The 21,157-nt window shown below is 34.6% G+C and overlaps 1 protein-coding gene across 1 annotated transcript; it reads left to right on the plus strand.

The window, feature by feature from the left end:
• The first annotated feature begins 541 nt into the window (after positions 1-541).
• Positions 542-5,192, plus strand: ZNF518A (zinc finger protein 518A). Its single transcript, XM_069460498.1, has one exon. The coding sequence runs from the start codon at positions 628-630 to the stop codon at positions 5,092-5,094; it is 4,467 nt and encodes a 1,488-aa protein (XP_069316599.1). The 5' UTR covers positions 542-627; the 3' UTR covers positions 5,095-5,192.
• The last annotated feature ends 15,965 nt before the right edge of the window (positions 5,193-21,157 follow it).

Here is a 21,157-nt window from a genome sequence, read left to right on the forward strand (position 1 = left end):
AGGAACTAGTAAATCTGGAGAGATGTCTGTTGGGATTCTCACAAGGTAACAGCTATAGGATCAGCTAAGCAAGTGAGAAAGTTTGTTAATGGTACATGGCTAAACCACACGTGTATAATTGTAATGTTAATTTTTAGAACTCTCTTGGTAAGATTTTTTAAATCCTGTTTAAAACCTGTAGTATCAACATAAAAATCTTAGAGCTTGAAAGTACTTATCCAGCTGTGGTTTTCTGTAGATGAGGAAACTGAGGTGCAGAGAAGTTCAAGCTTTCTCAGTGTCACATAGCAGAGGTGCAACTAGAGCTTGCATTTCCTGACTTCCAGATTAGTGTTATTTTTACCTCAAACCATTACTTCTTGGTAAGCTGTTCTTAAAATACTGAACAGGTGTTTTATATTTTTAATTTATATGTTTGATTAAGATTCTTTGTGCGAAAATGAACTTGAAGATATGAAATTTGCTCTTTTGTGATAAAACTTTCAATTCTTCGTTTAATTTTAGGTGAGTTAATGTGGGAAAAATCCTGTATTTTGAAGATGTCTCGGCACAGTATCATTTCCTGTTTAAATTACAGATAACTTCAAGAGTTCTCAGAAAAAAGAAATTGCAACTTTTGGTTAAATCATGCCATCTGAACAGAAACAGTTATTTTGTGATGAAAAACAAACTACTATAAAAAAAGAATATGATGTGAAAAATGAGATAATTGATCCTATCAAATCAATACCTAAACCAAACATTTCAGGAAGTAGTTTTCATTATGATTTAAAAACTGTGAAAATTGTTTTGCCGAAGATAAATATTCCAAATGAAGTCCTATCGAAACATGAAGTTGACAAATACAGAAAATTATTTCAGGGTAAACCACAGACAGCAAGAAAATCAATCAGTATAAAGACTGTAAGCTGTGTAGAGGAGGAATGGATGTTGCTTCATAAATCTGAGAGAGCTGAAGAAGAGGGTACAAAAATGTCTGCAAAAATACTCAATTTCAACTGTTTAAAATGCCGCGACAACACTCGATATAGCCCAAATGATTTGCATAAACACTTTCAAATGTGGCACCATGGTGAATTACCTTCATATCCTTGTGAAATGTGCAGTTTTTCAGCAAATGACTTCCAGGTATTTAAACAACACAGACGAACCCATAGAAGCACTTTAGTAAAATGTGACATTTGTAACAATGAGAATGTATATACTTTATTGGAGTTGACGAAACATTTTGCATCCACACATTGTGTTAATGGTAATTTTCAATGTGAAAAGTGTAAATTTTCCACCAAGGATGTTGGCACATTTGTTCAGCACATTCATAGACATAATGAAATTCATTATAAATGTGGTAAATGCCATCATGTATGTTATACCAAAGGAGAGCTTCAGAAGCACCTTCATGTTCATTCTGGTACTTTTCTCTTCACTTGTCAATATTGTAGCTATGGTGCCACCAGGAGAGAACACCTCGTAAGACATGTTATAACTTTGCACAAAGAACATTTGTATGCGAAAGAAAAACTAGAGAAAGACAAATATGAAAAAAGGATGACAAAGACTTCAGCAGGACTTAAACTAATACTAAAAAGATATAAAATAGGTGCTTCAAGGAAGATATTCTGGAAACGTAAGAAAATTAACAACGGAAGTGACAGAAGTATAGAAAAAAGCACTCAAGGGCTTAAAAAAATGAACAAAACACAGACTCAGTCTGAAGACCAGAGCCATCCTGTTCAAAAGCATTCAAGTGAAGAAAAGGACGAAAGACTACACTGTGAGAATAATGATAAACCCTCTGCGTCAGAATCAGAGAAGCCAACTCCTCTGACCACCGGGCAATGTAATAGAGCTGATGAGGGATCAAATGCTACTTCAGGTTTCTTGAAGACTGTACAGGGACCTACAGTGTTAATGGTGAAAAATAATAAAATAACAATTCCTGCCAACTACAGTGCTAAGTTTATGGGCTTCAAGCTGGTGGATGGAAAACAGCACATTGTAATAAAATTGTTGCCGACCAATAAACAGAATTTATATTCACCAGGCTCACAGGCAGATGCTGCAAAGGAGAGTACTGCTAATTTGCAGCCCCAGACTTTAGACACCACTGGATTTTTAACAGGAGTAACAAATGAGTTAAGTGACACAGTTTGTATGAAAACAACTACTCCATTTTCATGTTCATCTCCTGTACTTCCAGAGAAAGTAACTTCAGAAAAAGAAATGGCTTTGATATCTCAAAGGAATAATACGCTTCAAACATTGGATTATGAAAAAAGTTTCTCTTCTTTGCCAACATCAGAATTGATTACATCAGTGAATTTGACCACAAAAGTTGAAACAAGAGATAACATTGACTTGTGGGGAAATCATAACACTCAGAGTCACCCTGAGGTATTAAGTACCACCATTAGAAGCCCAGATAAAGTCAACCATACAACCAAACCAAATGCATACAACAGTGGAGATATGCATAACTATTGCATTAATTATGTCAATTCTGAGTTACCTGTTGAATCCTCCAGCCAAGGATCATTACCTTTTCATAATTACTCAAAAGTGAATAATTCTAACAAACGTCGTAGGTTTTCAGGAACAGCAGTGTGTGACAGCCCTCAAAGAGACTCTCCATCAAGCAAAACAGTTGTTCAGCAACCAATTAGTGAATCAGTTTTATCACTAGTGAGGAAAGAGAGCTCAAAACCAGATAGCTTGTTGTCGTCTATTAGCCTTTTAAATGATAAAGATGAAACTTTAAAAACAAAAGTTGAAACTGAAGAACAGTGTGTTTTAGGAAAAGAGCAAAACATGGTTGAACAAAACTTGTTCAGTAATGAAAATCAAAATTTAGAGAGTGTGACTAAAGAATCTAAATGGGATGACATTTCTAGTGTTGATTCACCTTTGATGCCTAGAATCACATCTGTTTTCTCTCTCCATAGCCAACAGGCATCAGAATTTTTGCCACCCGAAGTAAACCAATTGCTTCAAGAGGTATTGAAAACGAAATCTGATGTAAAACAAGACTCTAGTAACACTGCAAATAAAGGTCTACCACTTAATTGTCACCAGTCATTTCAAAAACATGAGGGAGAAAGCAAAATAGTTGAATCTTCAAAAGACTTCAAAGTGCAAGGCATCTTCCAGGTTCCATCTGGCAGTGTAGGTATTAATGTGCCTCCATACGATCTTAATTTAAAATGTAATGGAAAAGAAAAACAGGTGCTATCAGTGTCACAGGATGTGAAAGATTCAGAGAAGACACCTAGAATTTCAGGTTTTGGCACATTACTTAAGACTCAGTCAGATGCCATAATAACACAGCAGCTCGTAAAAGACAAACTACGAGCCACTACACAAAATCTAGGCTCTTTATGTATGCAGAGCCCACTTCTAAATCCAGAACAAAAAAAAGCTATATTTGTTCAGACTCCAAAAGGGTTTTTTGTACCGTTGCATGTTGCTAACAAGCCTGGGTTACACATTGTTTCAGGAAGACCATTTCCATATGTTAACGCACAAGCTGTACCTGCTTCTGTTCTTTTAAACAAGAAACCTGGGGTGATTGTAACATTTAATAATAAGAAACCTGAAGGTGTTTCCACTGTCAAAACTGAGAGTGCTCAAGCTTGTGGAACTGTGACTAAGGAGCCTTGCAAAATGCCCTTTTTAAAGGTAGAACCAAACAATAATTGTCTTACACCTGCACTTTGTTCCAGCATTGGGAGTTGTTTGAGTGTGAAAAGTAGCTCAGAAAACTCTATGCCATTAAAAGGCCCTTACATTATTAAAACATCAGCATGTTCTTCAGTGAAAACTGTTCCTACTCCTAATATGCTATCTGAGCATCAGGGCACTAAGTTGAATATCTTGGATTCAGTAAAACAGCAGAATGAGATTTTTCCAAAACCACCTCTTTATACACTCTTGCCTGATGGCAAACAAGCTGTTTTTTTAAAGTGTGTGATGCCAAATAAAACTGAGCTGCTTAAGCCTAAATTAGTCCAAAATAGTACTTATTATCAAAATATACAGCCAAAGAAACCTGAAGGAACACCACAAAGAATACTGCTGAAAATTTTTAACCCCGTTTTAAATGTGACTGCTGCCAATAATCTGTCAGTAAGCAACTCTGCATCCGCATTGCAGAAAGATAATGTCCCACCTAGTCAGACTATAGGAGGAGAGCAGAAAGAGCTAGAATCTTCTAGAGATGCCTTACCTTTCTTACAAGATGATTTGATGCCAGCAAATGAAATTGTGGTAACTTCTACTGCAATGTGCCCAGAATCGTCTGGGGAACAAGTATGTGTCCGTGACTGTTCAGAGGCCAGAGTTTTAAGGTGTAAAACAAATTGTACAATTGAGAGAAACTTTAATAGAAAAAAGACTTCCAAAAAAAACTTTTCAAAAATAAAAACTCAAATAAGTAAAGATTCTGAAACTGCTTTTGTATCTAGAAATAGAAGCTATAAACGTAAGTGTAGGAGTAGTTACCAAGAACCTCCAAGGAAAAAAGCAACATTGCATAGAAAGTGTAAAGAGAAGGCTAAACCTGAAGCTGGCCATGAAACATTTGGATTTAGCAGACCTAGACTTTCAAAAGATTCAGTCAGAACTTTGCGACTTTTCCCTTTCAGTTCCAAACAGCTTGTGAAATGTCCTAGGAGAAACCAACCAGTTGTAGTTTTGAATCATCCTGATGCAGATGCACCAGAAGTAGTAAATGTAATGAAAACTATTGCTAAATTTAATGGACGCGTACTTAAGGTTTCACTGTCAAAAAGAACTATCAATGCTTTACTGAATCCTGTTTGTTATAACCCTTCTAAAGCAACTTGTGATGATTTTTCCAAGAGGCACAAAACATTTAAACCTGTTAGTTCTGTGAAAGAAAGATTTGTGCTAAAATTAACACTCAAGAAAACAAGCAAAAACAATTATCAGATTGTGAAGACTACCTCTGAAAATATTTTGAAGGCTAAATTTAACTGTTGGTTTTGTGGTAGAATATTTGACAATCAAGATATTTGGGCTGGTCATGGGCAGAGACATTTAATGGAAGCTACTCGGGATTGGAATATGTTAGAATAATTCACTGTAATTGCCAAGGCAAAGCAAAGTAAAATTACCTTAGAAGAAAACAATGGGTTTAATTACCACAATGCAGACATTTTCTACTTCAATATAGTACCTGAAATTAAATATTTTGAAAGTTGGTTATATTTCTGTGGAAGAGCAAAAGTTTTATGTTTGATATTTGAAAGTGCTATCACTGCACACATAAGTTTGGAAAGAAACTAATCACAGCACAGATTACCTGGATTTAAGTTTTTTTAAATGTGCTCTGGGGAAGTTAGGGCTAAAGAAAATTTTGATAAAACAATTTTCCCAATTTAGTTCTTTATAGTGACTGTTAGGCAAGGGTAATGGCTGACACCCCCCCCCCCTTTCTTCTACCAGCCTTAGGAATCTGATGAGTATAGCTCCTCTGAAGATGGAGAGCTCTTTCACGACGAAATTGAAGGAGTTTCTCATCATTTGTGAAGATAAATTCAGAGAGCTTGGATAAAGAAGTTATTCTGCATCTGCTAAATTCAGTTCTTGGAGGGTATTATGCTCCTTTGAAAGTACATATAACTCACTACAGTTACACCTCATATAATGCTTGAAGAGTTTTTGGCAAGTAAATTGTTTTACCTGTTAAGCTCTGTCACGTGTCAGAGATTGGAAATCCCTCCCAGGGTGATTTTTTTCTTTCTAAGTGGCTATTTGAAGCAATGTAGTAGATGGGCAATCTCAAGAGAAGAATTTAAACTTTATCTCATTTAAAGTCCAGTTGAAGAGCTTGAACATATTTCTGAATTTGATTATATTCTCCAGTGATCGCCTTGCACAGAACTATGTTTATCTGATTTAAATTGTCCATCAACCAAATAGCCATTGTTTTTTTTCTTGGTTGCCATCCCTTTAAAAAGAATGGAACATAGAAGCACTTCCAAGGGTATGGCTTTTCTTGAAAATCAAAAATTTTTCTACTGAATAATATTTTGAAGCAAACCATATTTTTGTCTGTGTTTACTATTATTATTTGAACATGTCCAAATTAGTACAAATCATTTTTGTTTGCAAATTTCAGTATGACTGACAACCCAAAGGAGATATATACTGATTGCTGGCATTTGAAAATGGGGAAGCATTAATTGTGGACCCAGTGGCAGCGCATAAAACTTTAGGACAGATTCCTAAGGAACAGGCCCAATGGAGTTTCAAAGTGGATGTTTTCATGACAACAGAATCATAGATTTAAACTTTTCACCTTGTAAGTTTGGATCAAATTTGTTGGATTGTTGGATAATGGAGTTCTTGTATTACAAAATTACAAACCATATGATTTTGTTACATTGTTACTATTAAGTATTAATGACATTTTCATTGATTGGATGAAAACTTCAGGGCTTATTTTCTGTATGTATGTAACAAAGAAATTAAATCTGTACATATTTTTGTACCTTTATGTAAATTTTGCACAGAAAGTTTTTTGACAAAAAGTTTATTTTCTTTCAGTTTAGTTCTGTGCATGCACTAATAAAACTGGTTGTTTAATTTAAAAGGAATATATAAGACTTTACCCATGTTATTTTCTTGGTTTTTATTTCAGATGTAGATTTTTTTTTTCTTGAGGTAAATTCGTTTTTCAGGGATTGAACACTATTGTTAGCAAGTGCCTAAAAAAGATGTGAAACAGTTTACATATGTCAACTGTAACAGTAGGTCCCAAATGGGTCCATTCTCCTAATAGTTTTATTTTAAAGAAAGCCATACAGAGATGCTTCAAGCTATCTTGCTATGCACATTATACTTGTACTGTTTTTGTGCAGTTTGTCTACTTTCTTAGTGAAGTATTTTTTTGTATAAAACCTGTTACAATTGTGTTTCTTAAGTTGAGCCTAAGAATGGAGTTAATTGAAGGTATACACAGTATATATTAATAATGTATATGGTGTTTAAAGACTGGTAAGCGTTGTTAATTTCTGTAATGACCGTTTCTTCAATTAAATCTATCTTAAGTTTGTGTTTACACAATAATTTTTTTTACCGTGGTAAAATCTAATGGGAACTTGATTTTAATGGGAAATGTTTGGATTTTAACGTGTGTGCATTTTTTTAATGCTAGTAAACTATACAAAGTAAAGTGTGGAAATTTTTCCCCAAAAAAATCAAAGATAAAATTTTGAGAAAGGTAACATTTACCATAATTTTACTGTGGGTATGCTGGCCAGGTAAGCCATAGAGAGGCTTATGCTCTTTAGCTGTGGTCCCCAATCCCTGGACTGTGTGTGGCCCGGTACCTGTGGCCTTACCCAATTAGGAACAGACCGCACGCATATTACCACCTGAGCTCCCTGGCCCCACATTCATTGAAAAATTGTCTTCTATGAAACTACTTGGGAACCGGGCTGCACAGCAGGAGGTGAGCAGTGGGCCAGTGAGCAAAGCTTCATGTGTATTTACAGCTGGCATCACCGCCTGAGCTCTGCCTCCCTCTACTCCGGGGGCTCCCTTCCCCTCCTGCAGCTCCCCCTCCCACCTCCCCCACCCCCATTCCATGAAAAAATTGTCTTCCGTGAAACCAGTCCCTGTTGCCAAAAAGGTTGGGGACTGCTGCTTTAGTACCCTAAGAGCAATACAACTGAAATGCTCTGTTGTTACAGTTAGTTTGTTATGAAGCATCTCCTGCTGTGAATAGAGGAGAAGGAAGGAACTATCCTGCCAATATGTGCAGCAATGTAAAAATATATTTCAGAATAGCTGTCAATAAAATAAATCTAATGTTGAGATACATATTTCTTGCCTTAAAGTTTTAAAAGCCATTTAAAATAAGCTTCATGCCCCAAATATTCTAGTTGGAACCTTTCTGATGTTGTTAACTTAGGTTATTCTGAAGAAGGCAAACCTGCTTTTTTATTGCCATTGCAGAAAATAAAAAACAAAACCCTCTGTCCTTTCTTTTTTTGTGTGGCTGAAACCGAACTAAAAATGGCTCTCCAAAATATGATATTCAGTAGTTTGAGGGTCTTATTACAATTGAAGAGTTAGTTTTATTTATGAAATCACACTTCTGGGTCAGGATTCCCCGTCCCCCGCCCCCCATTTGCCCTTCTCCATTGAAATGGGTCTCTTACTATTTGGCTTTTACTTAAAAAAAGGTACACCTTTAAAAGAGTTATCTTGCTAAGTATTCAGTAACACAGATTGAAATATAATAGTGTCTTATGAAAAATGTTATGTTTTCATTGAGGGGTCAGTAAATTTTTTCAATAGAGGGGCAGGTGGTAAATAACAGGTCTATAGGCCATATGGTTTCTGTCATAACTACTCTCAATAATGCAAGAACAGCCAAAGACAAAGTTGTAAATGAATTGGTGTGGGTGTGTTTTAATAAAATCCACAAACACAGGCAGTGGGCCAGATTTGCCCCAGTGGTCATAGTTTGCCAACCATTGCTTGAGTTCCCTCGAGGGTCTGCTCTTAGAGTGGTATTTTCATTTGAAAACACAAGTTTCATACATTTTGTGATATATAATATCTATAAAAGTGTTATAAAGTACAACTAAAATATATATACAAAGTTGCCAGTTTGTGTTTGTGTCAAAATGAAGAGACGAAAAATAATGAAAATGATAAGTGGGTAAAGTAGGTCATTTGTGTGCTGAGAAATGGCAGTTTATGAAGGGATTAAAAATGAGATAGAGCAGAAATACTGTGAGAATTTATGTCCAGGTTAAATAGGGAATAGACTTAGATACTAATTCCTTCAATGACTTGAAATATCTTAAGAAAAGTAATAGATGTTCTTGGGATGGGGGAGAATGGAAGTGTGGTAAAAACAGATTATGTATTAAGTGCATACTGCTAACCCTGATCTTTTAAAAAATATTAAGAGTCATTTTCACTGTTGACATCTGCTTACTTAACTTGGGATATACCCTTTTGGGGCATTGGCTCTGTTCTTTGCCTTAATAACTTGTTAGGATCCTTGTTCTTAGCAAAGTACCTTAACTCCATTGGGGATCTCATTAAGCAAAACTTACTGGGGGAATTTTTCCAGGGCATTTTTTTTGTTGGTGGTTAAGAGTGTGGCATTGGTAGAAAATTTTTCCCTATAACATTATGAGTCAAAATGATTGATTTTGATGTTCATTGATTTATGTATGCTTCCTTTAATAACTGGACAGTTGAGAAGTAATTAGTATCTTAGAGGTGTTTCATGAAGTCTTTGAGTCACACTTTGACTAATTCTCTAACAGGGCTTCTGTTACCAATTTAAGAATCTTTCTTTAAAAAGAGTATATATATATATATATATATATATATATGTATATGTATTTTTTAAGAGACAAGTTCTCATGGTCTTGTTCTGATGCCCAAGCTGGAATGCAGTGGCACAATTATAGCTCACTTCAACCTCAAATTCCTGGGCTCAAGCAATCTTCCTCAGCCTCCCAAGTAGTGAGGACTTAAGGCATGCACAACCACTCCTGGCTACGTTATATTTTGTGGAGATGGGAGTCTCACTGTGTTGTCCAAACTGGTCTCGTACTCCTGGACTCAAGCCATTCTCCTACCTCAGATTCCCAAAGTGCTGGCATTACAGGCATGAGCCACTGGGCCTGGCCAAGAGAATATAATTATTACAACAGTGTAAACTTTGAGTAAATAGTGTAGGAAAAATATTAATATAATATACTTCCATTTAAAAAATAATTTTAGGAGATGCCAAGAATGTACTTAATTTAAACACTCAGTCCTTGTAAAGAAAGTTTTAATGTACTGAAAGAAGTAAAGTGCTTAAAAGTGAAGGTTATGTTTATGTTGCAACACTTGATATGTTTCTTTCAATTAAGAAGTGAAACAGTGTTGCCAGTTATCAATTATTTAATAAGTTATGCTAATGTAAAAGAATAGGAAAGCAAAAGGAAAGTAAAATTTGGGGGAGAGACCATAATACTATTTGCAGATGACTTACTTTCAATATCTTGTAAATTGAAAGGAATACACTGAAAATTAGTCAGCTTCCCTGAACAATCACCAGTAGTCAACTGAGAAATAAAGAAGACCCATTTATAATAAAAGGCACAAAATAGTAACCTTTAGAGTTGTATGAAGCTGCCAAAAGAAAAACCATAAAGCCTAACTGGGAGATACACTGTATTTTTGGGTGGAAGATATACCCATTTGGCAGGTTGCATTTTTACAGCCTTGTCCCCCTGCCTGCACTGCTCTGCTCTCCCAACAGAGCTGCTTAGCAAGGAGAATGTGGTAAGGCATTCAGTGAAAAGCTGATTTCCCATCAATCTCCCCTGCCCATAACACAAAGGCTAGAGGTTCTCTGCAAGAGAATGTTGGAATAGGCTTCAAAAACTTTACAACACACTGCCCATTACAAGGGATTTGAATTAGGATTTTCCAGAGAAAAAGGACAAATAGGATAGATAAACATATAGATAGATGTGAGGGGGTGTATTAGGAGAAGTGGCTCGTGTAATTGTATGAAGGCTGAGAAGTCCCACGAGAGGGCCCAGGGGGCTGGTAGCATAGCTCAGTCCAACTCCAAAAGCCTTATAACTAGAGATGCTGATGGTGTAACTCAGTTTTGGTTAGAAAGCCTGACAACTCAGGGAGCCACTAGTAAAGTTTCAGAGTCCAAAGGCCCAAAAGCCTGGAGTTAATGTCCAAGGGTGGGAGAAGCGAGTCTTAGCTCTAAGAGGGAAAGGAGGACAGAGTGGGGTGGCAGGATTTGCCTTTTCTCTGCCTTTTCGTTCTATCCGGGATTGTGCCTCAACTGCATTGAGAGCAGCTCTTCCCCACTTAGTCCTCCAAATCGCATGCCAACATCCTTTGGAAACACCCTCACAGACACACTCAGAAATAATGCTTTACTATCTCTAGATATTCCTTAATCCAATCAAGCTGATACTAAAAATTATTACAGGACCTGACTTGACTTGGAACAGCCTGGAACAATTTATATGCAAGTATTCAATAGAGTAATCACGTAGAAATTAGTGGAGTCTAACCATTGCCAGGTCATTCCAATAGATAACCAGCCAGAAGCTTAAAGACAGGATGGGGGGGAAAGACAAGAGCCTAGATGAAACCACAGACATCCCTTGTGATCAGGAAGAATGTGTGCATACTCAAGACTGCAATCTCAGAGGAGTGACTAGAGAGGGAACTTTTGGAGCTACAAGTCCCTGGCTGAAGGTAAGATAAACCTGTAAAATCTCTAAGTAGTAAAAGCAGCCTTCAAGCCACACACAGATCCAATGGTAAAAGGTATAAATCTCACTGATTCAGGGAGCTTAATCATAGCCTTTGACCAATCAGTGGCTGACCACTAAATGGTGCCAACTGAGGAGCAACCCCTAGAAAATCAGGCTTAAAGGTAAAAATGTAGGGAAAAAAGTTGAACAGTAGCACCAGAGGCTGCACACTGTGGAGGAAACAGACTTCATGAATTCATTCAGCCAAGTAACTAAATAAAAACAAATCTAAGGTGGGGAGGGATGATAAATATGCGGAGATCCTATATTACCTAAAATGTCCAGTTTGAACACAAAATTTGAGACATGCAAAGAAAAAGAAAAGTGTGACCCATGGATGGGGGAAAAGTAGTTAATAGAAACTTCCTTTGAGAGGTACCAAGTGAAGGATAAATGCTAAACAGCTACTATAAATATATTCAAAGAACTAAAGGAAACCAGATTTAAAGAATTAAGGAAAATATGACAATAGATAACATAAAGAGACAGAAATTATTAAAAAAAAAAAAAAAAGACCCTGAAAATTCTGGAGTTGAAAAATACAATAACCAAAGTTAAAAATTTGTTAGTACTAGGGAGGCTCAGTAGTAGCTTTGATCTGGCAGAAGAAAGAATCAGCAAACCTGAAGATAGAAGTTATGCAATCTGAAACAAACAGGAAAAAAAGAGTGAAGAAAAGTTTTCCGTACTCTATGGGCAACAAAACTTTAATTAAGTCGTAGACCTAAATGCAAGCAAAACTCTCGGAAAATAAAGAAATAAATACTGTGACTTTTGTTTAGGCAAAAACTTCTTAGATATAACACCACCAACAAAAATGAAAAAAGCAATAGACAAAATATTTAAAAGATACATAGAATTTTTATTAGAAGAGATTGTAAAGCTGATCTATTTCATCTAGTTCAGATTAATCTTGATTTATTTTCAATAATGAAAAGTTTGTTCTACATAGTGTCATCCTCCCATGCTGTTATTGTCACGAATTACATCTTTATAAATTGTGTGCTGTTCAACATTGATTTATATTTTATTGCTTTATGCAGTTGTCTTTTAAGTCAGATAGGAGGTTAAAAAAAGAATTAAAAAATATATTTATATTGTCTTTTATATTTACCTGTGATGGTGTTTATATTTACCTTACTAGTGTTTTTTATTCCTTAATGTGGACTTGAGTTACTGTCTAATGTTCTTCCATTTCAGCCTGAAGGACTCCTTCTAGCATTTTTTTTGGTAGAACAGTTAGTAAAAAATTCAGTTTTTGTTTACCTCTGAACGTCTTAACTTTTCTTTCCTTTTTAGAGAAATAATTTTGCTGGATATAGAATTTTTGGTTGACAGGTGTTTTTTGTTTGTTTGTCATTCAGCTCTTGGAATATATCATCCCCCTGCCTTCTGGCCTCCATGGTTTCTGATAAGAAATCATCTGTTAATCCTATCGAGGACCCCCTGTATGTGACGACTTGCTTCTCTTTTGTTGCTTTCAAGATTCTCTTTTTGTCCATGTCCTTCAACAGTTTATGATGTGTCTAAGTATGCATATCTTTGAGTTTATCCTACTTGAATGTTCTAGAGCTTTATAGAATGGTAGATTAATGTTTTCCAATAAATTTGAGAAGGTTTCAGTCATTATTTCTTCAAATATTCTTTCTGACGCTCTCTTTTGTTGTCTCCTTCTGAGGCTCACATTATGTGTATGCTGGTATTCTTGATGGTGTCCCACACATTTTTTTGAGGCTGGGTTCATTTCTTTTCATTTTTGAGCTTTCTTTCTCTTCTTCAAACTGCGTGATGTCAATTCACCTATCTTAAAGTTCACAGATTCTTTATTTTGCCTTATAAATCTGCTGCTGAGCCCCCTAGTGAATTTTTTATTTCAGTTATTGTGCTTTCCAACTCTAGAATTTTAAATTTGTTTCTTTTTATAATTTCTATTTCTTCACTGATATTCTCTATTTGGTTGAGACATAATTCTTTAACTTTAGTTCTTTAAACATGGCTTCCTTTAGCTCTATAAACATACTTAAAATAGTGGAATTAAAGTGTTTATTTAGAATGCGCAATGCCTAGGCTTCCTTAGGGATAGTCTCTCTTGATTGCTTTTTTCTCTATGGATCATATTTTCCTTTTTCTTTCATATCTCATTTTGTTGGTGTTAGAAGTTTTTAAAAAAAATTTTTTTAAATTAAATATTAAAATATGACAACTCTGAACATCAGATTCTCCTCCCAACCTCTCATGTTTCTTATTCTTACTACTTTTTGTACTTGTTTTTTTGTTGTTTTTGCTGGGCTTTTTTTTTTTTTTTTTTTTTTTTTTTGGGTCTAGTGATGTTTCTGAACTAAATTTATAATATCTGTATACTTCATCATTTGTGGCCGCTAAAATCTCTATTCTGTGAGTTTAGTGGCCAGCTCATAAACAGGCAGAGATAGTCTTAAACACCTGGAATGAAGAAATCTCCCAGTGTTCCCTAAGAGACTTGTCTGTTTTTGTGGTGCACTTTCAAGATTCAGCCAAGTAGTTTACAACTCTGCCTTGGCTTTCACTTCCTGCTTTGGCAGAGCCTCCAGGTCAGCCATATGTGAGAGCTTAGAGCCTTTACAGCCCTAGGCATGAATGTGGCCTATATTCCAAGGAATATGTTACAACTTTACAAAGCCCTTAATGACCATCTCATTTCCCAACCTTACCTCTCAAGCTTTTTATTTAGTCTTGTTGCTTGCCCCAATGTTATATATCACCTGAGGTAGCAGCAAATAAAACATTTGCCTATTAATGTTTTAAGCATTGCCCCTAGGTAGCAACTTTAGCTCTTCCTTCCTTCTTCCTTTCCTTTCCTTTCCTTTCCTTTCCTTTCCTTTCCTTTCCTTTCCTTTTCCTTCCTTCCTCCCCTCCTCTCCTCTCCTCTCCTCTCCTCTCCTCTCCTTTCCTTTCTTTCCTTTCTTCTTTCTTTCGGTGAATGAGGTCTGCTCTGCTCTCTCTGGTACTGGGAATGGGTTTTTTTATTTTCAGGGCTACAGCTGAGGTGAGGAGTAGGGAATGGGGCTAAAGTAACTTAAAATACCACAAAGCTGCTGTCCTGAGATTCAACCATTTTTCATAAATAAGCACTTCCTAAGATGCTGCAAGCCTTTGATTAATTTCCAGAAAAGTTGATTATGATAGTTTTTGCCAGACTTGTCATTGCTTTTATGTTTAGGCAGAATTTCAGAGTCCTTACTCTGCTATTTTCACAGACATCATAATATAGATAAATTTAACTTCATCAAAATTTAAAAATTTTTGCTTCAATGGATATTATCAATATGAAAAGACAATCAGGGAATGGGAAGAAATGTTGTATATCATATATCTGATAATGCTTTTTTATCTAGAATAATGAGCTTTTACAACTTAATTAAAGACATATAACCCAATTTAAAAGTGGGCAAAAGATCTGAATAGCATTTCTTCAAAGAAGATATGCAAATGGCAAAAAAGCACATGAAGAGATGCTTGACATCATCATTTGTTAGGGAAATGTAAGTCCAAGCCATATAAGATAACATGTTATACACTCTTAGATAGTTATAATAGCAAAGACAGATAATAATAAGTGCTGGTGAGGCCGGGAAGAATTTGGAACATTTATACACTGTTAATGTAAAATGGTATAGCCACTTTTGGAAAACAGTATGGAACTTTCTCAATAAGTTAAAAATTGTGTTACCATATGACCTAGAGATTCCATTCCTTAGGTATATGCCCCAAATAATTGAAAACAGGTATTCACACAAAAATTTGTACAACGATGTTCATAGCAGCATTATTCATGGTAGCCCCAAAATGGAAACAACACAAAATCTTTCAACTGATGAATGTATAAATTAATGTGATATATCCATACAACTGAATATTATTCAACCATAAAAATGAGGTATTAATTTATGCTACAACATGCATGAACATTGAGAACTTTGGTTTAAGTGAAAGAAACCAGTTGCCAAAGACTATATAAGTCCATTCATATGAGATGTCAAAAATAGGCATTTACATACAGAATGAAATTAGGACAGTAGTGGTTGCCTAGATCTGAGCGTGTTCAGAAGAAATACAGAAGGACTGATAATGGACAAGGGATTTCTTTTGTGGTGACAAAAATGTTCTAAAATTGGGGTGATGGGTGTGTAACTGTGAATGTACTAGAAATGATTGAGTTGTACATTTTACATATGTGAATTATATGGTATGAGAATGATATCTTGGTAAATATATATATATGTGTATGTATAATGTGGGACACCATTAAGTGCGCCATATATGTAAGGCCATACAAAAGTATTCAAAGAAATGACTAAAAACTTCCCAAATTAATCTGTATTTACAAGAAACTCAAAAAACTCCAAGTAGGATAAATGCAAAGAGATCCATAAGCAGACATGTCATAGTCAAAATGTTGAAGGACAAAGAAAGAAAATCTTGAAATCATAACATAGAATGTGAACCCCCAATAAGATTAACAGGTGGCTTCTCAGCAGAAACAAGGAGGCTAAAGGGAAGTAGATAACATAATGTTCCAAAAGAAAAAAATGCTATTAATCATGAATCTTATTTCAAGCAAAACTATCTTCCAAAATTGAAGGCAAAAATAGACATTTCAGATAAATAAGATATGAGAATTCATTAGGAACTGAATTTAACTATGATTTATTGATATATCATTGCCTTTGTAAAGCTTCTGCTGGCACAATTTATTATTAAAATTTTTAATCTAAAAAAATTCATTACTTACAAACATGCCTTTCAAGAAATACTAAAGAAAGTTCCTCAGACTGAAAGCAAATGACACCAAACAGTAATTTGAATCTACAGGAAAAAAGAAAGAAATTACATAAAGGTAATTGTGTAGGTAAGTATAAAAGAGAATATAATTGTGTCTTTCTTTTTCCTCTAAACTGATCTAAAAAGTAATTGTGTAAAACAATATCCATAAAATTGTATTTTGGGGTCAGTAATATAGAAATGTTATATATGTAACAATAACAATAGATGGGAACAAAGCTGCATTGCAGTAAGGAAGTGACACCAGATGGTATCCCAGATCCACAGGAAGAAATGAAGAGAATCAGAATGGTAAATAAGTTTAATATGACAAGCTTTATAAATATATACTTGCTCTCCTTTTCTTATCACCTTTAAAGACATAAAATTATATAATATAATAATTATGATGATTTATTTTTGGATTTATAACATATAAGCATATGATGTATAACAATAATAGGATGGGGAAGGAATAGAGCCATATAGTAATATAGTTTTGGTATTTCACTGGAATTAAGTTAAATTTTTCAAGTGGAAGGAAAATTATACCAGATGGCCATTTGATCTATGGAAAGGAATTAAGAGCACTAGATTTTTCCCTCATTGTTTAATTTCTTTTAAGGAAAATTAATCATTGAAAGCCAAAAATAATAAAATATTACAGAGTTTACAGCATGTAGAAGTAAAATGTATGATAACAGTAGCACAAAACCAGGAGAAATGGAGGTGTATACTGTTGTATTTGAAGATTTGTGTTGAGTCAAAGATGTGTGTTGTATAGCCTAGAGCAACCATTTTAAAAAAGTGTAACTACAAAGCCAATATTCAAGATAAAATAGATTTTAAAACCTCAACCCAACAGAAGGCTCAAAAAAAGAAAAAAACAGGTAGGAAAATATAGAAAACAGATGGTAGATTTAAACCCAATCATATCAGTAATTATATTAAGTATAAATGGTATGAACACTCGAAATAAAAGGTAGAAATTTGCTGGTATTAAAAAATGTAGACTTCAAAGTGAAAAATAATACTAGGGATGAAGAGAAATATCTCAGTGGCAAAGAGATCCATTCATTAAGAAGATATAACAATCCTTTAGGTCTATCAGAGTTTCAAAATATATGAAGTTAAAGTGACAGAACTACAGAGAAATTGATAAATCCACAATTATAATTAAACATGTCAACACTCCTCTCTCAGTAATTGATAGAACAACTAGGTAACAAGAACTCAGTAATGACATAGAAGACTTAAGGCTACCAGTCAACTTGAGCCGAATGACTTTTATAGAACACTCCACCCAAGAATAGCAGAATGTACCTTCTTGACAAGTGCATATGGAACATCCACTAGATTGTTACCATTTTTAATAAATTTAAAGGGATTGAATTAACGCAGAGTATGTTCTATGCCTAACAGAATTCAATTAGAAGTCAATCTCAGAATATTTGGAAAATTCCCAAATATTTGGAAATTAAATAGCACTTTTCTGATTAACCAATGAATCAAAGAAGAAATCACAATGGAAGTTTAGAAATATTTTGAACTGAATGAAAATAAGAAAACTATATCAAAATTTGTTGGATGTCAAAAAAAAAAAAAAAAAAAGCCCCAGACCAGATGAATTCACATCCAAATTTTATCAGACCTACAAAGAAGAGGTGGTATGCATTCTGCCAAAATTATTCCATAACAGAGAGAAAGAGGAAATCCTCCCCAACACATTCTACAAAACCAGTAGTTTGGTATCCTGGCTTGATACCAAAGCCGGGAAAGAACACAACAAAAAACAAAACTACAGACCATTATCCCTTATGAATATAGACGCAAAAATCCTCAATAAAATACTAGCAAACCAAATTCAACAGATTATCAAATAAAATATCCACTGTGACTCAGTGGGCTTTATCCCAGGGATACAAGGATGGTTCAGCATATGTAAATCAATAAATGTGATTCACCATGTAAACAGAAGCAAAAACAAAGATTGTGTGGTCATCTCAATAGTTGCAGAAAAAGCATTCGACAAAATTCAGCACCCTTTCATAATAAAAACTGTCAACAAACTAAGCATAGAAGGAACATATCTCAAAATTATAAAAGCCAGGTATGACAAACCCACAGCCAGCATCATACTGAATGGGGAAAAGTTGAAAGCATTCCCATTAAGAACTTGAATAAGACAAGAATGCCCACTGTCACCACTTCTATTCAACATAGTGCTGAAAGTCCTAGCTAGAGCAATCAGGCAAATGAAAGAAATTAAAGGTATCCAAATCAGGAAAGAGGAGGTCAACTATCACTTTTTATTGATGATATGATCTTATATCTAGAAAATCCCAAAGATTTCACAAAGAGACACCAGGAATTTATAAATAAGTTTGGCAAAGTCTCAGGTTACAAAATCAATGTGTACAAATTAGTAGCATTCCTATACATCAGTAATAGTCAGGCTGAGAGTTAAATCAAAGACTCAATACCATTCACAATTACTACAAAGAAAATAAAATACCTAGAAATATACTTAACCAAGGAGATGAAAGATCTCTACAAGGAGAAATATGAAACTCTGAGGAAAAATATTACAGATGACACAGACTAGTGGAAAAACATGTCATGCTCATGGATCAGTAGAATCAACATTGTTAAAATGTCCATACTACCCAAAGTGATTTACAGATCTAGTGCAATCTCCATCAAAATACCAAGGTCATATTTCAAAGATCTAGAAAAAATAGTTCTACACTTTGTGTGGAACCAGAAAAGAGCCAGAATAGCCAAAGCAATCTTAAGCAAAAGGAACAAATTGGGAGGCATCATATTATCAGACTTCAAACTATATTACAAGGCTAAAATAACTAAATCAGCATGGTATTGGCAGAAAAATAGAGACATATACCAATGGAACAGAACAGAAAATCCAGATATAAAACCATCCACATAGAGTCAATTGATTTTTAACAAAGTAAACAATAATATATACTAGGGAAAAGAATGGTTTACAGCAATAAACACTTAAATCAAAAAAGTAGAAAGACTTCAAATAAGCAATCTAGTGATGAACTTCAAGGAAGCAGAAAAGCAAGAATGAGCCACACCCAAAATTAGTAGAAGGCAGTAAAGATCAGAACAAAAATAAATGAAATTGAGACTAACAATACAGAAGATCAAGGAAATGAAAAGTTGGTTTTTGAAAAGGTAAACAAAATTGACAAAAAGTCTAGTTGGCTAGACTAAGGGGAAAAAAAAAAGAAGACCTAAATAAATAACATCACAAATGAAAAAGGAGACATAAGAACTGAGACCATAGAAACACAAAGACTCATTAGAGACTGTTATGGATAAATTCCTGGACACATACAACCTATCAAGATTGAATCATGAAGTAATGGAAACTTCAATAAAATAATAACAAGTAATGAAGTTGAATTTTCAATACAAAGTCTCCCATCAAAGAGCAGCCCAGAACCTGATGGCTTCACTGCTGAATTCTACTAAACATTTAAAGAAGAACTAATAACAATTCTACTGAAACCCTTCAAAACAATTGAAGAGGAGGGAATACTTCCAAACTCATTCTATGAGGCAAGCACCATCCTGATACCAAAATCAGACAAGGACACAATGAAAAAAGAAAACTACAGGCTAATATAACTGATGAATACAGAAGCAAAAATTCTCAACAAAATACTGGTATCCCAAATTCAACAACAAAAAAAGATCATTCACCATAATCAAGTAGGATTCATCCCACAGATGCAAGGATGGTTCAACATACACAAGTCAATAAACATGATTCATCACATTAACAGAACCATGAACAAAACCATATGATTTTTTTCAAAAGATGCCAAAAAAGCATTCAATAAATTCAACATCCCTTTAAGATAAAAACCCTCAGCACACTGGATCTAGAAGGAACATATTTCAAAATAATAAAGGCCACATATGACAAACCCACAGTTTACATCATGCTGAATGGGGGAAAACTGAAGGCCTTTCCTCTAAGATCTGTAAGAAGACAAGGATGACTATTTTCACTATTTTTATTCAAGGTAGTATTGGAAGTCCTTGCCAAAGCAATTAGGCAAGAGAAAGCAATAAATGGCATTCAAGATGGAAAGGAAGAAGTCAAATCAGCCTTTTTCACAGATAACATGATCTTATACTCAAAAAAACCTAAACCAAAACACTGTTAGAACTGATAAAGGAGTTCAGTAAAGTTGCAGGACACAAAAATCAATATATAAAAATCAGTAGCATTTCTATTATATATGACAACAATGAGCAAGCTGAAAAAGAAATTAAGAAAGCAATCCTATTCACAATAGCTACAGAGAATATAACATACCTTGGAATCAATTTAACTGAAGAAGTGAAGGATCTACACAAGGAAATATATAAAATATTGATGAAAGAAATTGAAGAGGACACAAAAAATGAAAAGATATTCCATGCTCATGGATTAGAATTAATGTTGTTAAAATGACAATACTGCCCAAAGCAATTTATAGATTTAATGCAATCCATATCAAAATATCAAGGACATTCTTCACAGAAAAAGAAAAACTCCTAAAATTTAAATGGAACTACAAATGACCCTGAGTAGCCAAAGCAATCCTGAGCAAAAAGAACAAAGCTGGAGGCATCACACTACCTGACATTGAAATTTACTACAAAGCAAGAGTATTTTATTTTGAAAATGAGTGTTTTCTTCTTACTCATGACTGAAAATACTTCACACCTGTTTCTTTTAAATAAAGACATTTATTTGGAGAATATTAGTAGCATGATAACCTCACCAGATTTAACAGTTCATCAGGTCAGGCAATAGGTAGAACAAGTCCATGTGAATGTCTTATAAAGAAACGGATGACCACCTCCATAGCTGCCTCCACCTTCCATGTTATGACAGGATGATTCCTAATCCAAAATACGAAGTTTTGGGACTTTTTCTCAAAAGGAGAAACTTGGGGGAAATGTGTGAAGCAAAAACATTGACATCCTTTTTTTTTTTTTTTTTTTTT

Source organism: Eulemur rufifrons, chromosome 28 (assembly GCF_041146395.1).
Source record: "Eulemur rufifrons isolate Redbay chromosome 28, OSU_ERuf_1, whole genome shotgun sequence".
Classification (NCBI taxonomy): Eukaryota; Metazoa; Chordata; class Mammalia; order Primates; family Lemuridae; genus Eulemur; species Eulemur rufifrons.

Bases quoted from the DNA above. Each gene is read 5' to 3' on its own strand.
- ZNF518A (XM_069460498.1), top strand. From the start codon at position 628: ATGCCATCTGAACAGAAACAGTTATTTTGTGATGAAAAACAAACTACT.